General features: G+C 42.4%; 1 protein-coding gene across 2 annotated transcripts in view; it reads left to right on the top strand.

Moving 5' to 3' along the window:
* Positions 1-26,499, top strand: part of LOC117517169 (proto-oncogene DBL) — a 77,357-nt gene that overhangs the window by 44,170 nt on the left and 6,688 nt on the right. The window contains exons 19-25 of one of the 2 annotated variants that reach the window (XM_034178097.1): positions 5,488-5,703; positions 11,784-11,876; positions 11,973-12,051; positions 12,289-12,328; positions 16,600-16,772; positions 18,941-19,056; positions 24,832-24,944. In XM_034178097.1, the coding sequence (XP_034033988.1) occupies positions 5,488-5,703; positions 11,784-11,876; positions 11,973-12,051; positions 12,289-12,328; positions 16,600-16,772; positions 18,941-19,056; positions 24,832-24,944 (830 nt within the window). The remainder of the gene's footprint in view (positions 1-5,487; positions 5,704-11,783; positions 11,877-11,972; positions 12,052-12,288; positions 12,329-16,599; positions 16,773-18,940; positions 19,057-24,831; positions 24,945-26,499) is intronic. The other variant, XM_034178098.1, reaches the window with a different exon arrangement.

The following is a 26,499-nucleotide window of genomic DNA, read 5'->3' on the forward strand; positions in this document are numbered from 1 at the left end:
CGTACAGAACTACCACAAAAGACTCCAAGCTGTCAGTGATGTTAAAGGGGGCAATACACAGTATTAAGAACAGGGGTATGTAAACTTTTGATCAGGGTCATTTGGGTAGTTTGTGTTGTCATTATGATTAAAAAAGAGTAAATCTGGATGTTTGACAATAAATGGCTTCACCCATCCACTAACCGTGAGTGAAGAAAAAAGTTTTTGTGTTGTCATTCATATTCTTTGAAAAATGGCCAAAAAAACTACAATTCTGCCAGGGGATGTAAACTTTTGAGCACAACTGTACATACACTTCCTGACTTTTTTTTCTAAAAAAACATCCAACTCGTGCTTTTTATGGTAAAGGAGCAGATTTAGACAGAATGCATTTGTATAAGTGGCTTCGGTGCTTTTATTTGACATCCTTGCCACCACATGACTTTGACTCGAAAACTCATGTGATTGCAGATGGTAACAGTGTCAACCTTTCTCAGCAAAAAGGTAGATGAGTGGATTAGTCCATCCCACCTTGTGTAAGCAATAACTCAAAAATAAAAATGCAATCATATTGTACTTCACCACATTAAAAGAGTACATAACGAGGATGAACTGTTTAGATGTTCGATAGTCGTAATTTTAATCAGATCAATTAAAAAAAAGTTTGTTTTGCCTATGTAAACTCCCATAGATGTGTCTGTCATCTGCTGGATGGGTAGTGGATGCCAGATTCATTTATTCATTTTCTATACCCACTTTGGGTAATGGCTGAAAGAACAAGGTACAAGCGGTGGAGGTGAGATTCCTCTGTTGGGTATCTGGCCTTGTAGTCCGGCACAGGGTGAGATGGTTGAATATCTGAGAGTGCCTCAGAGTAAAGCCCCTTCTTTGCATTGAAAGGAGCCAGCTGAGGTGGTTCAGGCATCCAGTGAGGATGCCCCCTGGTTGTCTACCAAGGGAGGTCTTCCAGGAATGTGTAACTGGGAGGAGGTCCCGGAGAAGACTTAGGACAAGCTGGAGGGATTCCCAGCTGGCTTGGGAACATCTAGGGATTCCCCCAGAAATAGTTAGACAGCTGGCTGGAACCACAGTCGCAAAGACTACCATTAGTGACACACTACATCATCATGGTTTAAAATCTTGAGGGTACGCAAGGTCCCCCTGCTCAAGGCAGCACATGTCCAAGCCTATTTGAAGTTCACCAGTGACCATCTGGACAATCCAGAGAAGGCATGGGAGAAGGTCATGTGGTCAGATGAGACCAAAATAGAGCTTTTTGGTATCAACTCCACTTGCCGTGTTTTGAGGAAGAAGAAGGATGAGTCCAACACCAGTAACACCGTCCCAACCGTGGGAGTGGAAACATCATAATTTGGGGGTGCTTTTCTGCAAAGAGGACAGGATGACTGCACCATATTGAAGGGAGGATGGATGGGTTCATGTATCGTGAGATTTTGGTAAACAACCTCCTTCCCTCAGTAAGAGCATTGAAGATGGGTCGTGGCTGGGTCTTCCAGCATGACAATGACCCCAAACACACAGCCAGGGCAACTAAGGCGTGCCTCCGTAAGAAGCATTTCAAGGTCCAGGAGTGGCCGAGCCAGTCTCCAGACCTGAACTCAATACAAAATCTTTGGAGAGAGCTGAAACTCAAAACCTGAAAGAGCTGGAGAAGATCTGAATGGAGGAGTGGACCAAAATCCCTGCTGCAGAGTGTGTAAAACTTGGTTAAGAACTACAGGAAACGCCTGACCTCTGTAATTGCAAACAAAGGTTTCTATACCAAATATTAAATTCTATTTGTGTATTTTAGCAAATACTTATTTCATAAAATAAAATGCAAATTAATAATTTAAAAATCATACAATGTGATTTCCTGAATTTCTTTTTTAGATTATGTCTCTCACAGTTGAAGTGTACCTACGATAAAAACTACAGACCTCTCCATTCTTTGTAGGTGGGAAAACTCACAAAATCAACAGTGAATCAAATACTTACTTTCCCCACAGTAAGTATTCCCAGCCTTTGCCATGAACCTCAAAATTGAGCTCAGGTGCATCCTGTTTCCACTGATCCTCCTTGAGTTGTTTCTGCAGCTTAATTGGAGTCTACCTGAGGTACATTCAGTTGATTGGACATGATTTGGAAAGGAACACACCTGTATACATATAAGGTTCCACAGCTGACAGTGCATATCAGAGCACAAACCAATTACGAAGTCAAAGGAATTGTCTGTAGACCTCAGAGATAGGATTGTTTCGAGACACAAATCTGGGGAAGGGTACAGAAACATTTCTGCTGCTTTGAATGTCCCAATGAGCACACTGGTCTCCATCGTCTGTAAAAGGAAGCAGTTCAGATCCACCAGGACTATTCCTAGAGCTGGTCACCCATCTAAACTGAGTGACTGGGGTAGAAGGGCCTTAGTCAGGGAGGCGACCAAGAACCCGATGGTCACGCTGTCAGAGCTCCAGCATTCCTCTGTGGAGAGAGGATAACATTCCAGAAGGACAATCATCTCTACAGCAATCCACCAATCAGGCCTGTATGGTAGAGTGGCCAGATGGAAGCCACTCCTTAGTAAAATGCACATGGCAGCTTACCTGAAGTTTGCCAAAAGCACCTGAAGGACTCTCAGATCATGAGAAACAAAATTCTCTGTTCTGATGAGACAAAGATTGAACTGCTTGTTGTGAATGCCAGGTGTCATGTTTGGAGAAAACCAGGCACCATCCCTACAGTGAAGCATGGTGGTGGCAGCATCATGCTGTGGGAATGTTTTTCAGCGGCAGGAACTGGGAGACGAGTCAGGATTGAGTGAAAGATGAATGCAGCAATGTACAGAGACATCCTGGATGAAAACATGCTCTGTGAATGTCCTTGAGTGGCCCAGCTAGAACCTAGACCTGAATCTGACTGAACATCTCTGGAGAGATCTGAAAATGGCTGTGCACCGACGCACCCCATCCAACCTGATGGACCTTGAGACCTTGCTACAAAGAGGAATGGGCAGAACCCCTCTCTCCAAGAGTGTTTTGGTGAACCTGTATGGGTCCTTGATGAACTGAACATATTTGGCCTCCTTCTCCTTCCTCAGTTTCTGAGACCTTTCTTCCCTTCTCAGTCTGCAGAGTTGCCCTAACCCTGGATTGATGTATTTTAAGGCCCCTTGCATTCTTGAAAAACCTTCCCCAATGGCATTTCACCTCTAACACTTCTCCTGTAAGTGTGGTTTGCATAAGCCGTCTCATTATCCGTATGTTTTCCATAGCTATAACCGTTGTGTCCAACCCAACGAGTCTCTCATCCTCCCCCCCTCTTGGGAGACTCTGGGGGTGCTCATTATTTTGTTCCATAGCATTAGTTGGTGCTCTCTCCTGAGTGTTATGAATGAGGTTGCTGCCTCACTCACCCATGCCAGTCATTCCTGGAGGTCAACTGTCTTTCCAGCATCACCAGTCTTCCTTGGTTGCCATTCAGCCTTTGTAGTTCATATCTACTTTATGCCAGTGTGCAAAAGATATTAACCCTGCCCATATTTTGAATGTCAGCAATATCTATTTTTTTTCTTCTTATGGTGTTGAGTTCTTTTTTGTTTTTAAGGCCAAGATTACATTGTTGACAATAACTGATGTACTCAACTTCCTGTACACCCACACTCATCCTGTCTGATTTATAGATTTGAGCTGACTGCAGTGGCATAGTACTTGACAGTACACGTCACTATAATTCAGTTACGCTGCAGCTATAATCAGACACACACCTCTGCACAGAGTTGTCATCAGAGTAAAGTGAGCTCCAGGTTACGCTTTGCTTGGTCCTATTCATCTCTCATGAGTGGGGCTGGATGTCACTTGTGATCTCTCAATTTGACTCAGAAATATTTTAGGTTTGATTTAATCCAGTCAGTGCATTTTATTGTCAACATGCAGTGGTGCAACTTTTTCTGAATGCTTTGTGTTTTTTATTACAATTTTTAAATTTTTGATGTAGTTGTAACTCATTCAGTGGAGCTTGTTTTCCATAAACTTAGGGGTTTGTGAGTTCAAGCACTCATTGTTAATGAGGGTCAAAGTGTCCTTGTGCAAAACACTGAACCTCAGTTTTGGCCTTGGGTCGCACTGCCTCCTGAAATTAACTCCACATGATCATGGATAATAGTTTTGGGAAAAAGTGAATTATAAAGTTAAATAAGCACTCATTTAGTGCATAATCCCCTTTACTGGAACAAAGCTTCTCTTCGCTATGTCTCTGGCTTTAGTTTGTAACTGTCTGTTGCCTGATTGGCTTCCCCGCACACACACACACAAAAAAAACAAAACAATACAATATGGCTGCCCATAATTTGATATGTAAAACAGCTATACTGCTGCAAGTTATGTACCACACAATAGTTTGCCCACATGACTTATTCATATAGAAAAATGCATGTAAAGATTTAACACAGAAATGTGCTGCATTTTGGCATCAGTTTAATTCAGTTTATTCCTACAGCACAAAATAACAACAAAGTCATCTGTCGGCGCTACACATGAACAAAGTATAGACCTTACCCACACCATGAGCAAGGACACTGGCAACTGTCGTAAGCAAAAAGTTGGTCATCATTTTTTGTTTATAGGAAGAGACCTAAAGCAGCTCCGACTCAGTGGGGAGATCATCTGCTTTGGCCAGACTACTTCGAACAAAATAGAACAGAGTACAGTGCAGAATTGTCTGAACATGCAAATACAGAAATTTTTGCAGCTAAGTGACTGTATACAGTCCAGTGTTCACAATGATGGATGGTTGACAACCAGGGGAAGACGAAATAGACTGCAATTAAATCACTGAATGTACTGGTGCTAAATCAGTCATTGACATTGAACATTCGTCACTTGTGCATAGGTGGTGGATTTCACCTTTCCTAGTCATGCAATGTAGTCAATTTTTTATGTTCCCTAGATTAGTCTATTGACCAATCACAATAATTTGTAGTCAGTTGCAACATATAGTGAATGTCAACAAAACCACGTGGGCAATAAACATTAGAACACAACGTGGATATTCAATGATTACAACTAAATGCCATGAATTTGTGCTATAAAATTGTTATCAATGGCTGCAATCAAATGACAACTATTAAATTACAATAAAAACATTCCCACCACATGCAAGAAAACTAACTATAACATTGTAACTTTTGTCCTTCATACAGAAGTGAACTTGGCTTTTTATAGCAGAAATTTCATGTTGGCACATCATCAAAGTTCAGTTTAGCTGCACTGAATCTGGGCTACTCAGAAAAGAAGGATGCTATCCCAAATAAATTCATATTTCTTCATCTTGCTGGTTTGTTTGGAGCCCTCTAGGACTTGTTGAGACAATGTGATGGAAATGCAGAGACAGAGCAGAAATGACTTCTCACCCCACAGTGCTAATTTGTTCATAAAACTATTTGAATGGATTATGTGATGTGCATGTAGACAGTGGCATGTGTTTGTCATGTTGTTATCTGTCTTATCACAGGGTGACCTGAGCCAGCTGGGTCGTGTGGTGATGCAGGGAGGCTTCAGTGTGTGGATCAGCCACAAGCGTGCCGCGGTGCGAATGAAGGAGCTGGCCAGGTTCAAACCCATGCAGAGACATCTCTTCCTCTATGAACATGCTCTGCTTTTCTGCAAACGCAGAGACGAGGACTCTCAGGAGAGGACGCCCTTCTACAGCTTTAAATCCTGCCTCAGAGTAACAATACTCTACTACACTCAGTTTCGCGAGTTATGTGCGATGTTACCCCACACAGTGATATAACTCAGGGGTCACTAACCCTGCTCCTGATGATCACCTTGCCTGCATGTTTTCCATGTGTACCTGTTTCTGTGAAACAGGTACACATGAAGAGGTGTGAAGGAGGCATTTTATGTGAAACAGTTGAAACCCAGCCTTAATCGGGGAGGGGGTCTGAGACACGCTTTGTCCCCTGTTTACAATGGGGTACTCAGATCAAAGCAGTTTCAGTCCTTTGTTCATGGTAATGAGTCATTCATGCCATCAGGAGAGGCGTCAGTCCCATCACTAGGAGGGACAGCTACCCTGTCATTAGGAGGGTGCTAACTAGAGCACAATAGGTGCTAATTAAAGCAATTGTTTAGTCACGAGCCAATAGCAGTCTGCCTCTTGGTAGGAGGCATCTGGTTAGGTTTAAAACTCCAGCTTTTGTGGCTTCTGTTTTTTCTTCTCGACAAGAGTCAGACAGATGTCAGACTACCAGAGCAAGAATTTTAGCTGAGGAAGCTTCTGTGATGTGAAGCGAAACGTCCTTGCGTCAAGCAACCCAGTCCAGTCGAAGATTCAAGCTTCTCTACCATGTGTACCTGATGCAGCCACAACTGATGAGTCAAGTCTGGTTTTTCTCACTTCTTGATTAGCTGTGCACATGTGACTTAGTTAATTAGCAGTGGGTGGAGCATGTATAGCTGGAAAAAATGCAGTGCAGGCGATCTCCATGAACGGGGTTGGTGACTCCAGATATATATAACTTTTAAAGTTTATAACAGTGATGGCCCTACCTTCTCTATCTTCTTCCCAACACAATGCAGCACACCACAGCACAAGTTTAATTGCTCGTTTCTAACTGAAACAGTTGTCCTTTTCATGCCCAGAACACATTCATTCAATTTTTCTACCCATTTATTCCAATTAGGGCTGCAGCTATCGATTATTTTAGTAATCAAGTATTCTGTCGATTATTCTGTTAATTAATCGAGTAATCACATAAAAACTACGTTTTGCATTTTTAAACAGCATCAGTAGTCCAGGGCTGTCCCTAAGCAGTAGCACAATGTCGCTGTGCAGTCACGCAGATGGTCAAAATTAGTGTATACTTTAATGTTTTCCTGGGTAATTATTTATTTTTTCACATCTTTACAAGTTTTGGATCTTTCCCAGTGTCAGGAGTTCAGCTCAGCACTCCCCTGACACCGGACAACAAGAGCATGCGGTTGGTGTAAGTCAAGCTGCATGTGAACGTGAGCACAGCCTGTGAAAACCTGGGCTCTGGAGTGCAGCTTTTCCACATAAGCCACACTGATGTATTCGCTCTGCACCGTGTCAGTGAAAACATGACTTAAAGTGCACATAGAGGGCTGAGTCTATTCACCCGGTGGCCTGGGACACAAAGCCGTGTCAAAATGTCTATTTGCCCGATCGTTGGCTGAATAAGGCACAAATAGTCTATTCACCCGACCATGGTCGGGCCAAAGTCTTGACATTTTGCTGAAATGGCGATGGGATGTGGCTTTCTGTTTTTTTTGTTTTTCCCCAACTTGTAAAATTTAACTATTTTTAAGTTTTTTATTTATTTATTTTTTTAAAGGTTGGTGGACCGGGTCCCTGCATGGATTGTTTTTTATCCCTCTTTCTCAGCAATTCAGCAGATGCGTTTCAGCTGGAGGTTGAACATGCAAGCCTCACAGTCACTGTTTTTTGAGTTACCGTGTTTGTGAATAAGATAAGAAAAGCCTTTATTCATCCCTCAGTGGGGAAATTTCAGTGTCACATCGCAGCATAGAACAGTAGGAATAGACAGAAGGGCATGCAATAAAACAAGCAAGTATCTCTTAAAAAACAAGAACTAAAAAAGCACTGAGTGCCGGGTAAAGCTAAGGCTACCATTGTTCAGTGCTGCACTGCCGGGATGATATACACTGTCGGGATGTAAAAGTGATCAGCTAAAGTGACTTCAGCGTGAAATGTATGATAAGTTACTCTGATATTTACAATAAGGACAGGTTAAAATATAGTAGGTAAAGTGACTTGAGTTTGCACCATAAGTTAAATTATTGCACCTAATAAATACAGCAGGTAGTGACATGATTATTGTCCTGGTTGCTATGGTTACTACAGTACTAGCATTGTTCATTGTACAGTCTGACAGCAGCCGGGAGAAACGATCTGCGGAATCTCTCCCTCACACAGCGAGGGTGGATGAGTCTGTCACTGAAACTGCTCTCCAGAGCAGACAGAACGTCCTGCAGGGGGTGACACTCGTGGTCCAGCATAGATGTAAGTTTAGCCAGGACACTCCTGTCCCCCACCTCCTGCACAGAGTCCAGAGGACAGCCCAGGACAGAGCAGGATTTCCTGATGATCTTATCCAGTCTTTTCCTGTCCCTCTCTGTGATGCTGCTGCTCCAGCAGACCACACCGTACAGGATGGCTGAAGCCACCACAGAGTCATAGAAGGTCCTCAGGAGTGGCCCCCTCACTCCAAAAGACCTCAGCCTCCTCAGGAGGTAGAGGCGGCTTAGACCCTTCCTGTAAAGTGCATCCGTGTTGTGAGTCCAGTCCAGTTTGTTGTTCAGATGAACACCCAGGTACTTACATGAGTCCACTCTCTCGATGTCCCTTCCCTTGGTGATCACTGGGGGGGAGTGTAGTGGGGCGGTGTCTGAAGTCCACACTATCTCCTTGGTCTTCCCCACATTGATGAGGAGGTGGTTCCTCTGACACCAGTCCACAAAGTCCTGCATTAGTCCTCTGTACTCCGTGTCATCGTCATCCATAATGAGTCCATAATGTTGCCCAAAAAAGCGCAAAATTTAAGAAGCGAAACACTCAGTGCGAGTCCGAGCAAAACACAGGAGAAAGAGTGGACTCTGCGGAGAGGATCTTCTTTCAGAGACTGTCAGTGTGGCAGGGGACGGAGCTGTGACTCCCCTCACACCGGGCAGAGAGAGACAGCAGCTGGCCTCCTCACTCAAAGCCTGCTCACAGGCAAATGACGCTACCGACAGGCGTGGAAAAACTCACGCATGCGCACGAGGGTTCAAGCTTGTCTGACCTAATCACACGTGATTCAATATGGTTTTTGAAAAAAATAATAAGGTCGGATACTTTTCTAATAGACCTCGTGTACTGCTTCACAGTAAGCTATTTCAAATGATCAGCGTGGACCGTCTTTCTCTTAAAAGGCTTTGCTTTACTCCATGTGTCGTGTTGGAAAGCTGTAGCTTTTGGTGGCTAAATTGATTAGATTACAGATATTTACAAAATTTACTATCAGAATCTGAATGGAATATGTTGCCAAGTAAGTTCTCTCATACAAGCAATTTGATCTGGTGTTAATGATGCATAAATAATACTTCTGTAAGAAGGGGAGGAGTCAAATGGACAAAATTGGCAAAACTATGTTCACTGTCAGATAAATATAACATAGAATGGGGCTGTGCAAGCAAGCCATGCATATATACAGTACCTTTCAGTGCAGGGATGATCAATCTGTACTTTGTGGGAGTGGAGGGGCAGGGTAAATGGGGGTCTATGGCATTATTTATAAGTCATAGATCCAGGGATCGGCTGCTATCTTCCTTGCTCACCTCAGGGCCCTGGAGGTGTACAGGTCCTGTAGGGATGGCAGATTGCAGTTATTCACCTTGTCTGCTGCGTGGATGATGCACTGCAGTCTGTTCCTGTCCTTAGCAGTGACAGTAGCATGCCAGACAGTGATGGAGGAGGAGATGATGGACTCAATGATGGCAGTGTAGAAGTTCATCATCATTGTTTTTGGCAGGTTGAACTTCCTTAGCTGCCACAGAAAGTACATCCTCTGTTATGCTCTCTTGATGAGAGAGCTGACTTTCAGCTCCCACTTGAGGTCCTGGATGATGGTGATCCCCAGGTAACGGAAGGACTCCACACTGGTGACTGGGGAGTCACACAGGGTGATGGGGTTGGCCGGGACTGGGTTCTTTTGGAAGTCAGCAACCATCTCCACTGTCTTGAGGGCATTGAGCTCCAGATTGTTCTGTTTGCACCAGGACACCAGGACATATGATCTTTTACTATGAATATTTCCTCAGAGTGGGTTGTTGAATAGCAAATGCATTTGTATTAATTTGTGTGCCCATGAGTGCAGTGCAGCACAGTGTCCACGTATTGCTGTTGTGAGGCAGCCAAAAGCAGTTTCAGCAAAGAGCACCAAAAATGGGTCTCATGCTTTCTTGCTATTTATGCTGTAGTTTCCAGATACACCTCACATTCATGGGTTCACAACACATGTACACTCTGCTTGGACAAGCAACAAAACTGTATTAAAAACAACAGTTCAACAAAATAAAATCTGCAGCCAGTTGAATTGTGGGCATCTCTTTCATGTTCTCCAGCAACTGGGGTCTTCAAGAATGAGGCACATCCATATTGGATCATACCAAGAGAAACATGCCCAATAGCCAGAATGTTATAGCAGATGTTTCCTCATAGTCCTTGTCTGATTCTCCCAGTGCATCTGTTTGTTTGATACAAAGTCATTCCAGCAGTACTCAATGATCCTCCAATGAGACCTGGTACCAAAGACATCCAGTCATCGCTGACCACTGGTTACCATCTAAATCTCACAACTGTACAGTAAGACAGGCAGCACTCAGATGCCAAAGATTTGGACCTTTGTTCTACTGTAAAGATGTCAGCATCGCCAAACACCTCTGTCAAGTGACATCATGACTCCATAAGCTCTTCCCAGTCATCTCTTGACCTCAAAGGCTGAAGACCCGGAGACACGAATGTCACTGTTGAGATAAATGAATCTGTCTACAAGTCCAGGACTTTCATCACTTACAGATCCACTTCTGGTGGACAAGTCCAGAAAGTAATTAAAAGCCTGGATCTTAGTCTTGATCCAGAACCATGACGGACTGAGACACTCTGATTCCTCACTCAGCTTCCCAAGTTCAACAATCTGTTTATTGACTGATTCTGCACAGCATCATCTGCAAAGTCAGTGTCAATAAAGCTTTTGTAACAAACAAAGGGACCTAAGCTGATGGTTCCCACAACCCTACCCAACACCTAGACCAACCCATTTTCAGAGTCCATAAGTAATGAGAAAAGCTCAATACAAGGATTATTTTAATACAGTTCATTGCTTTTGCAGCTTGTTTTTTTGGAGAAGTCAGGGGAGGGAAACATGAACATTTCTGAGTCACTGAAAATGTCTTGGACTTCATTCAGATCAGTCATGGAGACAAGCGAGGGAAGCGATCAAAACGCCCATGGCAACTTTTGATGAGTTATAAGCTTCTCTGGCTGTGACTGAAGAAACTGTGCACAGTTCAATTTTTGGCTGTGCTATTATGCAAATTCTACCTATCTGTACTGTGTCCCTGGTTAAATGAAGTCCAAGATATATTCAGTGACTTGGAAATGTTCATGTGTCTCTTCCTTGATCTGTGCTAAAAAAAAAAAAAAAAAAAACTGGCTGTAAAAGTGAAAAATTTATAAATAAATAAAAACAAACAAAACAAAACCAAAAAACAAAAACTATTCCTTGTCTTATGTTTGTCCAGTCATTTACAGGTTCTGAACATGTAAGGACTGTGAATACAAGTGGTCGTTTCTAAATGGCTAATGTGATATATTTGCTAAACCCGCTGAATTACAGCTAAAGCTCAACACTACAACCACATCATCATTGTTTCATTTCAACTGCACTGTGGTGGTGTACAAACGCATTATTACAAAAATTGTGTCACTATCCTTATACCATTGTATCTCACTATAAGTGACTATATACAACTTTGCACCCTGTGCCCCAATTTGTATTCATATTACATGTCATCCAAATAGAAAATTGAATTTCGACATATTCAAAATGCACTTGCACTATGCACTTTGCACTGCGCACCACCTGTATTCCACCACTGCGTAAGGTCCAGTTTTGCTTCCAGTTGAAATGCAACTGCATAATGTTTATAGTCTTTCTAACAGGGTAATAATAGTAGTAATAACAATAATATGTAAAAATGGCATGTAATGATGTTTCTCTGTAGATGAGTGCGGTGGGCATCACAGAAAATGTGAAAGGTGACGTGAAGAAGTTTGAAATCTGGTACAGTGACAGAGAGGTGGTGTACATTGTTCAGGTATTTGCCCTCTTGTTATCTGTTTTCTATTTGTTGAATGAGCTGGAAACATGTTGAGGGTTGCTCCCTTTTAACTGGGTCTGCTTTTGTCTTTAGGCTCCCACAGTGGAGGTGAAAGCATCTTGGCTGACAGAAATTCGTAAAATTCTCACCAACCAACAAAAACTAAGCAAAGGTTTCTACATCAATACAGATTTTGCTTTGTGTACACCAAACATGTCAGTGTCTCATCTTTCGTGTACAAAGAGAATTTGACATTGTAAAAAATATTTTTCCTTAGAACTGATAAATGCATAGTGATATAACGGTAGTTTAGATGTCTGCGTTAAGGGCCTCATATACAATGCAGTCTGATTTTGTGTGATTCCCTTTAAACCATTTGTCTCCTTTGTTGCACCTCATTTATTTTCAGGTGAGCCTCCACCAATGTCAGGCACGGCCCTTCCTGATAGGTAAATATCTCTGCATGCCCTGATGATCATTCTGTGTTTGTTTTACTTTCTGACATGTTGCTAGAAATAGGTCATGTCACTTAAAGAATTCAAAATAATTACTTCCTTTTACCTCTGAAAAATATATTTCTGTTTCACACACATACCATCGTAAAAGCACTGTACCTTATAAGCATGAATGAAGTGTTTGATTGTTCATGAATGAGTTTGTATGACTGCAGTTTGTGTGTTTATGTATGAAGCTGCATCTTTAACCTCAGCCTAAAGACCAAATCTTACAGATGAATGCTGTCCATGGTGCTGAAATTCTAAGTTACCAAATTTTAACCAAGCAGCAACACTTGAGTTTGTATTTTGACTCCACCCTTGAAGTGCAGTTCTTTGACTGCCTGCTTGAGGCTGGCTCCAAAACAGAGCTCATTTCCATAGAAGACCATTTTAAAACATCTAACTTAAGAGCAAAAATAAAAACGGATTATTAACCAAGCACGAGGTCTGTACGGGAAAATATCAGACCGAGGTGTTAATTGTACAGACCGAGCACAGCAAGTGCTGCCAGCTTTGCCAGTGCTGAAAACCAATGGGTGACATCACGCAGGCTCTGTCCAGTATATGCCAGATCCGCATTGGAATTTGGCACAAGTTTTATGCTAAATGCCCTTCTTGACTCAACTCCAGTTTCACCTGGAGAAACACACACAGCTGCTGATGTTCCAAAGAGATCTCCCATCCAGGTACTAACCAGATGTTGCACTGCTTAGCTTCTGAGATCTGACGGGATCATACAATCAGTACCTATGTACCTACTTACCAACCAACTAAACCAGGGGTGGCCAAGTTCGGTCCTCGAGAGCCACATTCCTGACACTCTTAATTGTCTCCCTACTCCAACACACCTGAATCTAATGAAAGGCTCATTAAAAGTCTGCTAACAAGTCTTTCATTGGATTCAGGTGTGTTGGAGCAGGGAGACAACTAAGAGTGTCAGGAATGTGGCTCTCGAGGACCGAACTTGGCCACCCCTGAACTAAACAAACAGCCAAGTGACCAAAATGCAGACCTGGTCTTCACACTACATGTCTGTGTCCTTGGACAAGATACTTCATCTCCAAAGTCTCAGTCCACCCAGCTGTAAATAGGCATCAGCCTTGGTTAGAGAAGTAACCTGTGATGGACTGGTGTCCTGTCCAGTAGGACTCATTGACTCTCATCTGCTTCATGCTACGCTATATGGGGATAAACATATACCATTTCAACATTCAGAACAGTCCACTGTGGGAACTCTTACCAGAGAAAGTGGCAGAAGCCAATATACACGTAACCGAAGACCCATTCTCAATTTCTTAGATATACATTCTGGAAGCTGAGTTTTAATTTGTTTGAAATCTTGCCCATACATAGGAAAATCTTAGACTCCAAGAGGGTGTTTATGATGAAGTGCGATACTCTGCCATTGTGGCGTGGTCTTGAATTTTCAAGATGTTCGAAATTTCCTTTTTTCAGTTGTGACCGTTGACATACATTGGTAATACCTTTTATTTCCATGGATGGAAACAAAGTGTGACGGGACTAAAGTCACTCTTACTTTAACCGTGTTTCATCTCGTCTCCTGCAGCCTTCTCTTAAAAATCCACTGAGCAAGTAGCCAGCACACCATCACCTCAGTATCAATGTTTATGGATTCATGTTGCTTATCAATCGACGTCATGACTGTTTTGCTCAACCGTGCTCTGACAACCCCGCCCACGTTGAGGAAGTTCTCAGTTGTAATAGAAAATGACATGCCTGGTACTGTGCTGAGCCGAATACTGCTAGAACTATGTAATGGAAAAGCACCTATTGTCATACATGCTGTGACAACACCAGGGGCATTTTCCAAAAGCACCATGTTTATACTGCAGTTATGTTATGGTTAGGTTACAACTGTTTGTGCACATTTCATATGATACAAGTTGGGCTAGTTACATCATCAAGCCGTGTGCTAAATCACACTCAAGGTCAACCGTGATCATCACATGGTGGCTTGTCACAGAATGGGGTTTAGTTTTTGATGCTGTACAAAACAGAAATACTAGAACAATGAACCATGACAGAAGAAAGAAAAAATTATTAATTAGCATCTCTTCAACATCCTGGTACACTTCTCAGGTGTTTCTGATGGTTGTCTTTGGAGTAAAATTGTTAATACATGAGCATTTAAAAATGGTTACAAGATGAAGAAGTTAATCTTGTAGTGATTGCAGATATTACTTGTTTGTGAGAAAATAGCTGCCAAAATACTGATTAAAAACATGTCAGTTTGTATGAAATTCTGTAGGTGTGGATTAAGTTCAGCATAGGACACCTTTACACTCAAACAGAGTGTAATTACATCACCTGAAGAAGTCATGTTCATTCAACTTGGGAGATCAGGGTGAAAAAATTATAAATTTTAAATACATTTGTAACTGCGAGAAAGAGCATTTTATTAATGAACAATTTCCACAAAATGTATTGAAAAGTTAGGATATAATGTTGAAATTTGAGCCAGTACACTCTTGGCAGAGCTTTAAAAAGGGGTGGAGCCAATGATTAATCTAAAGCTGAGGATATCATTATCAACTGTTTTAAAATGTTAAAAGGGATCATTTTATATATATATATATATATATATATATATATATATATATATATATATATATATATATATATATATATATATATATATATATATGCTGCTTCATATATATATATATATATATGAAGCAGCAATTCACTGCAAATTATTAAAGTTTGTTGCCAAAAATCCCACATAGATATTGAGGACACTCATAATAATAATAACACTGTTTGCTTTTGAAGAAAAACAACCTGTTTCTACCACACTTTTTGGTCGTATGCCTTGTGGCCCCTGGATATGCTGTTTTTTGTTGTTGTTGTTTTTATGACATTGGCAGTAATGGAGCTTGATTGGATACTTGTGTGTCTCATATGTGCACGTTGAAGGAGTGCTGTATTGACTGATGGCATGTTAGCATGATTGAATGTCGTGAATGTGCAACGTCTTGAATGGTTCTGATGAAAGTCTGAATCTTCTGAGCTCCACAAAACCAAAGATTGTACCTTTGAATACTAGAAAGCTGAAAAAAGATTTGTGGAAATCTATTTTTTATTTTTTTTGTGCTAGAGGGAATCTTGTATGAAACATTCAAACTTTTAAACCCTGTTCTCAGTTTCATGGATATTCATCTTAGAAAGTCGTGGTTTAAAACACTTTCCATACTTTGGAAAACCTTAGAGGATCCAGGGTGATGCCTGTGATAAACAGAGATATTATGGTTGTACTGTGGCCTTGTATTAACCATGGACCTTCGAGATGTTAAAAAATGTATTTATTTTTGTTGTAAACTTTGACATACTTTGGTAATAGTTTCTGTTTCTGAGGAACCTCATTGATGCCATGACATCATCACAAACATTTCCAGAAGCATCAGAGTTGTCTAAAAGTGATACTACGGACATACTACAGTTGTTTTTGCACAAGTTATAACATAACAGAGCCTTTGTCTACCATGCTCCTACTTTGTGGGGCAGTTTAAAGCTGTAACATAACAAAACGTGGATAAAATGAAGCACTGTGAATACTTTCTGGATGCACTGTAATAATAATAATAAATAATAATAATAATATTATTGTGATTTGAAACTTCATGCTAGATCACATTGACATGGCAACGGTGATCTCACACGCCGACGAGTAATCGTTATAGGACATGACCTACCAGGATGCATATCCATGAAAATGAAAACAGGCCTCTAAGAATTATGCACTTCCAGTAAGCATTAATCACGCTGTGGTCATATGTGGTCTTGTGGTGCCTTTTGATTGATTTGGCAGAGACGATGCTGTGGCAGGGACATTTACACTGAATTGTGTAATGAATAAAGGTAATGGCTATGTAGTAACAACTAACAGAGTTTGTACTTTATTTAGCAGGTGGCTGCACTGGAATTTCAACAAAGCAATATTCATTTATTTTGGGACTAACTGAACCCACCTGCTACATAAAGCAGGCCATGGATTATGAAACTAATATTTGAATGCAGAATTCTGTGTCCATATATTGCAGCAATCTGTGATACATTTTCACAGTTACAACGCTGAAATATATGTGAACTAGTTGGAGCGCTACGGATTGGAAATGAGATATGAGCTCATTTTGTGACGCAGTGAATGTTGTTGTTGTGTGTTTGTTGTGGTTGTGCCTTGTTCCCATGGTGATGTGGTTCAGTGCATCAGAGGTGTGTGTGTCGTGGGGCAGAGCAACGGTGGGAGGCTGCTCAGCGTGTGTCCCTCTTCCTCATAGCTCCCCGAGAACAGGCCACTGCACAAGGTCCAGGGAGGAGGAGTCCACACACACCAGCCCCGCCCTCTCAGATCCGATTGTTCATTCTCCTCAACGTAGTGAGTGACTGAAACGGAGTTGACTGCACTCCATCAAACACATCAGCATTACGACACATGTTATGATTTTCATTTGCCACTTTTGAACATGTACTTAGCTAGTTTTATGTGCATTTAGTTTTATTTTTCATCCTGCTTTATATTTAGGTAGTTTCTCTAGACTTTGACAAAGGCCTAGACATGCACCATTTAAAATACAGTGAGTGAATAGGGTTAGGGTTTCACTTTTTCTTCATTTTGTTGTTACAGCCTAAAATTCTAAAATAGATGAAACTCATTTTTTCCTCAAAATTCTACACACAATGGGGGAGGTGGAGGTCTAGTGGTTAAGCATTTTTCTTCAGACCATATGATCCTTGGTTCAAAACCCAGCCACACCGAAAAATCCCAAAGAGCCCTTGGGCAAGATCCTTGACCCCTAGTTGTTGTGTAGTGAGCACCTTGCATGGCAGCATCCTGACATTGGTGTGTGAGTGTGTCTGTGTGATTTTTAATAAATTTTCAAAAAAAAAAAAACCAACATTCATGTTGTCGTTATGGGGTGTTGTGATTAGAATTTTGAGGGAAAAAATTGCTCCATTGTGGAATAAGGCCGTAACATAACAAAAAGTGCTGTGAATACTTTCCGGATGCAACGTAAATAACATGAAAAATAGTAAGTTCCTTTGGCACCTAAACAAATCAAAACACAGTGAATCTTACCTTTACTTTGACTTCTATTTCATTACAGACAGTATGGACCAGATATTTCATGTTTTTTGTAGACATCTTCAGAGCAGTCTAGAAACCAAACCTTCTTCTTCCACTGCATTGTCTTTGTAATGTGTGAAAAATGTGGTTTTGCATTGTTTTGTTGAAAAATGCATCAATGCCCTTGGGGAAAAAAGTTGAGTTGAAGATAGCATATGAAGAAAAGGGCCTTTATTGTCATTGCTCATGGAAACACACAGTGAAATTTGTCCTCTGTATTTAAATCAACCCACTTTCAGGGAGACACAGTCCAATCACTAGGAGCAGTGGGCAGCCACAGTCCGGCATCTGGGGACCAACTGCAGATACAGACATACTGCCTTGGTCAAGGGCACAAAAAGGGGCAGATCTTAATATTTTTGATAGTGGGAGGAAACCCACACAGACTTGGGAAGAACATGCAAACGCCACACAAAAGGAACTGGGTGCTGGTGGAATCAAACCCCAGACCTTCTCACAGTGAGGCAAGAGTGGTAAACACTGAGCCACCATGCCACCCATGTTGCTCTGCCATCACAAAAGTGTAAAATATCTTTGCCAAGGGCAGCGACACAACCCCATACCATGATACGGAATGGATGGACTTGTTTTATATTCTGTTAGTTCTATGTTCAGTTTGCTTTATAATCATTTCAGTATAGATTTAATTTTATTTTAGCAAGTTTTATGTTTTGTTCACTTTTTGCACTGTAAGTTTGATATCTAGTTAGTTTTAGATTGAGTTAGATTCTCAAATACATTTATATTTAGCTGACTCTATGCATTTATTTTTGTAATCAGTTTGCATCACACTCAGCTAGTTGTAGGGTGATCTAGATTTTTTGTTTATTCTGTTAGCTTGCGTCCACTATAATTTTAGATTCGGTTCATGCTAGTTAGTTTCCCAACAGGTGCAGCATTCATGCCTGACAATAAGATGTTTGTTTGGTTCCGCCACAGCCCAAGTTCTTTCTGTGTGTCGTTTTCTTATTCTCCGTGGGCTTCCTCCCACTATCAAAACAGGTTTTTTAGTAGCAGTAAAATCATGGTTCAAAACCACATGAGGGTGGTGAGGTGCAATGGTCTAGCATGCATATATTGCTGTGGAGTCTAACATCCCCACAGCAGGTGTTGTGACAGTGTGTAACTGCATGTGCACACTCCTCAATCTAATCTCAACAGATCTTGACTGTGTGATGACACTGAGGAAAAGCCTGTTCTTCTGAACACTTGTGCTACTTTTGAGTTTTCGCACACCACTTATCAAGTGAATGAAATGGCGCTTTCTTTGCAGAAAATAGAATTATATGGTAGTGTTCACAAACAACAATTTAGCCCAGAGGAGTAGAACAACAAAACAGATCATCGTAATAAAAAGATTATGCAGTGGAATCACACATTTGTCACCGTGAGCTGTCTCACCTCTCTGTCACCTGCAGGCTGGCATGTTTCTGCCCACTCAGTGGCAATCTGTGAGGGCCTGGAGGACTGGGGAGGGGCTACAGATCTCTCCAACTTCTCAGACTCGGAGGAGGAAGATCAGCCGGCGCCACTGGTGAGATTGTTTTTGTGTGTTTGGTGGTTGTAGCATGTTGAATTTATTCAACAGTTATCAACGGGCTAATTTACAGTTGTGGTTCACTCACATCTTCTACTCATTAAAGAAATGCAGTCTTACTCAAAATTCTTGACCCAGTACAGTCTTGTGATAAACACGTCTTCACCTGTGCTGTGTACAGTCTGGTACATATTTATTTGGGAAGAGTTTTTGTAATTTTGCATGTCTGCTCAACCACAGTGGAGTTGAAATGAAACATTTAAGATGTGCTTATGGTGTAGATGGTCAGGTTTACGTACGGCACATTAAGACAGACGTGCGGAGGAGTTCCACGCGTCGCGGTGCAGCCGCTCGGCGCAAAGCAACGCCGTGATGAAGCCTCACGGGACATGTCCAGCTCATGCACAATCACAGTCGGATATTCACACGACTGGAAAGCAACCGGAATCCGTCTGAAATCCACCTGAAAGCTGTCCTGAGAGACCAACACCTAGGTGGTTTTGTCCCGCGTAATGAACGGAGCCGTGGCACGTCCCTCCACTTTTCTTTCCATGAAAAAAACTCCTGTAATGGTGGAATGTGCCGGAAAAAGTGCTGATGTCCACATCTTCTGCCTTTTTGTGAAAGTCAGACGAGGTCCCGGATCAACAAAGCTTTCACGTTGGAAATGATCTGGTTGTTCCTGCGGGGTGTCAGCCTGTATACCCCGTAATCTGTTTAATCCCTATAAAATCGTCCCTGAAAGCCATATTAATTTTTCGAACGGTGTCCACCTGGAGGTCTCTCACAGTTTCTGGAAAAAAAATTGATGCAGCAAAGCTCCAAATCATTCAGACATTTATTCGCAATAAAAAATAGACGAGAGGGGTGGACCACACCTCACTCAAAGCCTGCTCACAGGCGAATGATGCAACCGACAGGCATGAAAAAAGGGTTCAAGCTTGTCTGACGCAATCACACATGATTCAAATCCATATGGTTTTTTAAAAAAATAATAAGATCGGATACTTTTCTAACAGACCTCGTATTTCAAAGTGTTTAACAAAAATATTGTATTAAGCATTAAGAAATTTCACTAATTTTTACACACAGTTTTCCATTTTTAGAGGCCATAAGTACTTCATGAAGAAGTAAGTCTGACACAGGCCCTGAGGCCCGTAGGTTCTGGTAATTATCTCCAGATTCTGTAGCTGAAGCAGATGCAAGTCTGAAGCAGGTTACTTCCTGAACAGCGGCTGGTATTCATTTATAACCGGGTAGACAGTGATAATGCAGATCAAGTGTCTTATTGAAGGACAGAGACAGGTAACTTGACCAGGAATTGAACTGAGGTCAACATGTTAGTAGCCCTACTCCTTATTCCACTGAGCTTCCTGCTCTACAATAACTAATTGTTCAAACTAAATGTAATCACTATTGTTAATACAAATCATGAAGATGTGTAACAGCCAAATGTTTGCACCATTCAGAGTTTCTCTAGTCACATCCACATAAACCTCTAACTCCTTCAGAATTGTCTTTGCTTCTCGGTGGCTTCCCTCACTCATCTCCTTATTTCACAGTCACTTAGTTTTTCAGAACTGCCTACACCCGACAGATTTACCATCCAGTACCACAATTGGTGAATAAATTCAATGGACTTCATTTATATTGTGTTTATCCATGTGATGTAAGACTCAAAGTGCTTTACATTATACCACCTATTCTCTCTCACACACACGTCAGCATGCTGCCATGCACACAGCTTGCCCAAGGTACTGTTTTTATTTCTTAATTATTGGTGTAAATTAGATTAGATAGAATTGTATTAATCCCTTGGAAAGACTCCCCCAGGGTAATTCAGGTTCCAGCAGCATTGTTTAGCAGCACACAAGGTAAGAAGCACACAGAGTATCAAAAGTAAAAGTAAAAAGCAATTTGCAAAATGTAAATACCAATATAACAACCAGAAATACTACTTGCTACTGGTTTACTGGCTACTACTGTTCCTCTCCTTCCCGTCATCTGTCTTCCTGTTACTCCTCCTCCCCAGAGTGAGGAGTTGTACAGTCTGATAGCCTGAAAGAGAGAGGAGTTTTTCAGGCTGATGGTCCTGCACTTGGGAAGGAGCAGTCTGTGGCTGAAGAGGCTGACTGGCATGGTCGATAATGTCCAGCAGCTTGTCCAGTGTTCTCTTCTCTGCCACCGTCACCAGAGAGTCCAGCTTCATGCCAACCACAGAGCCAGCCCGCCTGATCAGTTTGTCCAGCCTGGATGTGTCCGTCTTGGATGTGCTGCCCCCCAACACACCACGGTGTAAAAGAGGATGCTGGCTGTTATGGACTAGTAGAACATCCACAGCAGTTTCCTGCAGATGTTAAGTGACCACAACCTCCTCAGGAAGTACAGCCTGCTCTGTCCCTTCCTGTACAGGTGGTTAGTGTGGGTTGTCCAGTCCAGTTTGCTGTCCACCCACAGCCCGAGGTACTTGTAGGAATCCACAGCCTCCACCTGAGTTCCCTTAATAAGAACTGGTTGCTGTCTTGGTCTGGACTTCCTAGAGCCAATGACCAGCTCCTTTGTCTTCAAGGTGTTGATCTGTAGATGGTTTGGGTGGCACAGACAGCAAAATCCTTCACTATGCTCCTGTACACCTCCTCTCTGTCATCCCTGATGCATCCAGCAATGGCTGTGTCATCTGTGCACTTTTGGATATGCCACAGCTCAGAGTTGTAACAGAGGTCAGAGGTGTACAGGGTGAAGAGAAGAGGGCCCAGCACCATGCCCTGGGGTGCTCCGGTGCTGCTTATCACAATGGCAGACATGGTGTTCCTCAGCCTGACATCCTGCGGCCTGTCGGTGAGGTAGTTGGTGATCTAAGTGAACAGGCAGGCAGGGGTCCACTCACATCCTGTTCTATTTGTCCTGAAGCACAATGGGCTGGATGGTGTTGAAGGCACTCAAGTAGTCCAGGAAGTGAACCCTCACTGTGCAACTTCCCTTACCTAGGTACATAGCAGGTAGAGGATGGCATCATGCACACCAATATCTGCCCAATATACACTCAACAAAAATATAAACGCAACACTTTTGGTTTTGCGACCCCTTGTTGTATGAGATGAACTCAAAGATCTAAAACTTTTTCCACATACACAATATCACCATTTCCCTCAAATATTGTTCACAAACCAGTCTAAATCTGTGATAGTGAGCACTTCTCCTTTGCTGAGATAATTCATCCCACCTCACAGGTGTGCCATACCAAGATGCTGATTAGACACCATGATTAGTGCAAAGGTGTGCCTTAGACTGCCCACAATAAAAGGCCACTCTGAAAGGTGCAGTTTTATCACACAGCACAATGCCACAGATGTCGCAAGATTTGAGGGAGTGTGCAATTGGCATGCTGACAGCAGGAATGTCAACCAGAGCTGTTGCTCGTGTATTGAATGTTCATTTCTCTACCATAAGCCGTCTCCAAAGGCGTTTCAGAGAATTTAGCAGTACATCCAACCAGCCTCACAACCGCAGACCACGTGTAACCACACCAGCCCAGGACCTCCACATCCAGCATGTTCACCTCCAAGATCGTCTAAGACCAGCCACTCGGACAGCTGCTGAAACAATCGGTTTGCATAACCAAAGAATTTCTGCACAAACTTTCAGAAACCGTCTCAGGGAAGCTCATCTGCATGCTCGTCGTCCTCATTGGGGTCTCGACCTGACTCCAGTTCGTCGTCGTAACCGACTTGAGTTGGCAAATGCTCACATTTGCTGGTGTTTGGCACGTTGGAGAGGTGTTCTCTTCACGGATGAATCCCGGTTCACACTTTTCAGGGCAGATGGCAGACAGTGTGTGTGGCGTCGTGTGGGTGAGCGGTTTTCTGATGTCAATGTTGTGGATCGAGTGGCCCATGGTGGCGGTGGGGTTATGGTATGGGCAGGTGTCTGTTATGGATGAAGAACACAGGTGCATTTTATTGATGGCATTTTGAATGCACAGAGATACCGTGACGAGATCCTGAGGCCCATTGTTGTGCCATACATCAAGAACATCACCTCATGTTGCAGCAGGATAATGCACGGCCCCATGTTGCAAGGATCTGTACACAATTCTTGGAAGCTGAAAATGTCCCAGTTCTTGCATGGCCGGCATACTCACCGAACATGTCACCCATTGAGCATGTTTGGGATGCTCTGGACCGGCGTATACGACAGCGTGTACCAGTTCCTGCCAGTATCCAGCAACTTCGCACAGCCATTGAAGAGGAGTGGACCAACATTCCACAGGCCACAATTGACAACCTGATCAACTCTATGCGAAGGAGATGTGTTGCACTGCATGAGGCAAATGGTGGTCACACCAGATACTGACTGGTATCCCCCCCAATAAAACAAAACTGCACCTTTCAGAGTGGCCTTTTATTGTGGGCAGTCTAAGGCACACCTGTGCACTAATCATGGTGTCTAATCAGCATCTTGATATGGCACACCTGTGAGGTGGGATGAATTATCTCAGCAAAGGAAAAGTGCTCACTATCACAGATTTAGACTGGTTTGTGAACAATATTTGAGGGAAATGGTGATACTGTGTATGTGGAAAAAGTTTTAGATCTTTGAGTTCATCTCATACAAAATGGGAGCAAAACCAAAAGTGTTGCGTTTATATTTTTGTTGAGTGTACAAACTGCAGACAGTCATGGGCATGTTAAACCTGGGTTTGAGGAGGCTGAGGAAGAGCCACTCAATGTCTTCATTAGGTGTGAAGTGCATGTCACTGGTCGGAAGTCATTCAGCTCGTTGGCCTGGTTCTTCTTAGGAACAATGCATGATTTCTTCTAGAGGGTGGGCACTCTCCGTAGCTGCAGGCTAAAGTTGAAGATATGTTGCAGCGGTTTTCCCAGTTCAGTCATGCAGGTCTTTAGTAGTCAAGGACACACCTTGTCCAGGCCTGCTGCATTCCTGAGATGAAGTCCAAGCCAAATTCACTGACTTGGAAATATTCATGTGTCCATGCCCTGGCTTGACTACCAGCAGTCAAAGTTATGATTTGTATCATAACTTCAATCATCCTTAAATTTAAGTTGTCTAATTACTTATGGCCCCTGAAAATGATGCCTTAATAGTTAATGTGGCATTTTTGTTGAACCCTTTTAATTAAAGCTTAAAATCTATACTGGGCTGTGTCCCAAATCAGGGGCAGTGTACTTCAAAGGCTGTGTCCTATGAAGAGCTGACCTTCAGACACAGCAAAGACCATTCTGAAATGAAACAGTCCTAGCCCACAGAGCATTTACCTCCCCTACCCATGTGACCTGCCAACCTTGACAGCTGCATGTGATAAGGTAGCAGAGTGAGAGTAAACCATAGTTCAGTTATCATTTTTCCATGCTTATTTGTACTTAACATATGAGCATTATTATTAATTATACACATGGAGCTTGACATTGTGCTGTTTTTTGAATTTACCAACCATTTTGTCTTGACAAAAAATAAAACAGTCATGACTGTTGGGATTGTTTGGACTGCGACCAATACACCTGTTGTGTCCTTCATTTGAGGGGAATGAAGGCTGTGTTTGTTGGACACTTTCTGAAGTGCCTTCAAAATGAGACAACATAGTCACTCCACTTGTGACATATACAACCTTAGAAAGTTGCAGCCGCTGCGGTGGTGCAAAGAGGCAAAAACACAAACACCTGTCGCTGTTCAAATACCTGTGGACCTGACTGTAGATGTGCAGGATGTTTATAACAAAGAGGCTGGTCCATATTTGTCTTGTTTGTATTCTAGGTTGCTGGCAGGTACAGGGTCATGGTCGACAGCAGCATGGCCAGCACTGATGACATCATCTTTAACTGTGGTGACATCATCCATTTGCTACATGAGGATTCATCAGGAATGTGGTAAAATAGGCTTCCTGTTCTGAAAATATTACAGTTTATTAAATATTCAGATGTAAACCTACAGTGCATCTGGAAAGTATTCACAACACTTCACTTTTTCCACATTTTGTTATGTTACAGCTTTATTCCAAAATGGATGAAATTAATTTCCCCCCCCTCAATATTCTACACATAATACCCCATAACAACAATGTGGGAAAAAAGTCTTTTTTGAGATTTTTGCAAATTTATTACAAATACAAAACTAAGATATCACAGCACAAAATTGAGCTCAGGTGCACCCTGTTTCCACCGATTATCCTTGAGATGTTTCTACAGCTTAATTGGAGTCCACCTGAGGTAAATTTAGTTGACTGGACATGATTTGGAAAGACACACACCTGTCTACATATTGGTCCCACACTTGGCAGTGCATGTCAGAGCACGAACCAAGCATGAAGTCAAAGGAACTGTCTGTAGACCTCCTACACACAATTGTCTGGAGGCACAAATCTAGGGAAGGGTACGGAAACATTTCTGCTGCTTTGAAGGTCCCAATGAGCAAAGTGGCCTCCATCATCCGTAAATGGAAGAAGTTCAGCTCTATCAGGACTCTATCTACAACTGGCCACCTGTCTAAACTGAGCAATCGAGGGAGAAGGGCCTTAGTCAGGGAGGTGACCAAGAACCCAATGGTCACTCTGTCAGAGCTCCAGCATTCCTCTGCAGAGAGAGGAGAACCTTCCATCTCTGCAGCAATCTACCAATCAGGCCTGTATGGTAGAGTGGCCAGATGGAAGCCACTCCTTAGTAAAAGGCACATGCCAGCCCACCTGGAGTTTGCCAAAAGCTACCTGAAGGACTCTCAGACCATGAGAAACAAAATGTTTTGGGTCTGATAAGACAAAGATTGAACTCTTTGGCATGAATGCCAGGCATCATGTTTCAATCAATCAATCAATTTTTTTTTTATATAGCGCCAAATCACAACAAACAGTTGCCCCAAGGTGCTTTATATTGTAAGGCAAGGCCATACAATAATGATGTAAAACCCCAACGGTCAAAACGACCCCCTGTGAGCAAGCACTTGGCTACAGTGGGAAGGAAAAACTCCCTTTTAACAGGAAGAAACCTCCAGCAGAACCAGGCTCAGGGAGGGGCAGTCTTCTGCTGGGACTGGTTGGGGCTGAGGGAGAGAACCAGGAAAAAGACATGCTGTGGAGGGGAGCAGAGATCGATCACTAATGATTAAATGCAGAGTGGTGCATACAGAGCAAAAAGAGAAAGAAACAGTGCATCATGGGAACCCCCCAGCAGTCTACGTCTATAGCAGCATAACTAAGGGATGGTTCAGGGTCACCTGATCCAGCCCTAACTATAAGCTTTAGCGAAAAGGAAAGTTTTAAGCCTAATCTTAAAAGTAGAGAGGGTGTCTGTCTCCCTGATCTGAATTGGGAGCTGGTTCCACAGGAGAGGAGCCTGAAAGCTGAAGGCTCTGCCTCCCATTCTACTCTTACAAACCCTAGGAACTACAAGTAAGCCTGCAGTCTGAGAGCGAAGCGCTCTATTGGGGTGA

Source organism: Thalassophryne amazonica, chromosome 9, assembly GCF_902500255.1.
Source record: "Thalassophryne amazonica chromosome 9, fThaAma1.1, whole genome shotgun sequence".
Taxonomy (NCBI): Eukaryota; Metazoa; Chordata; class Actinopteri; order Batrachoidiformes; family Batrachoididae; genus Thalassophryne; species Thalassophryne amazonica.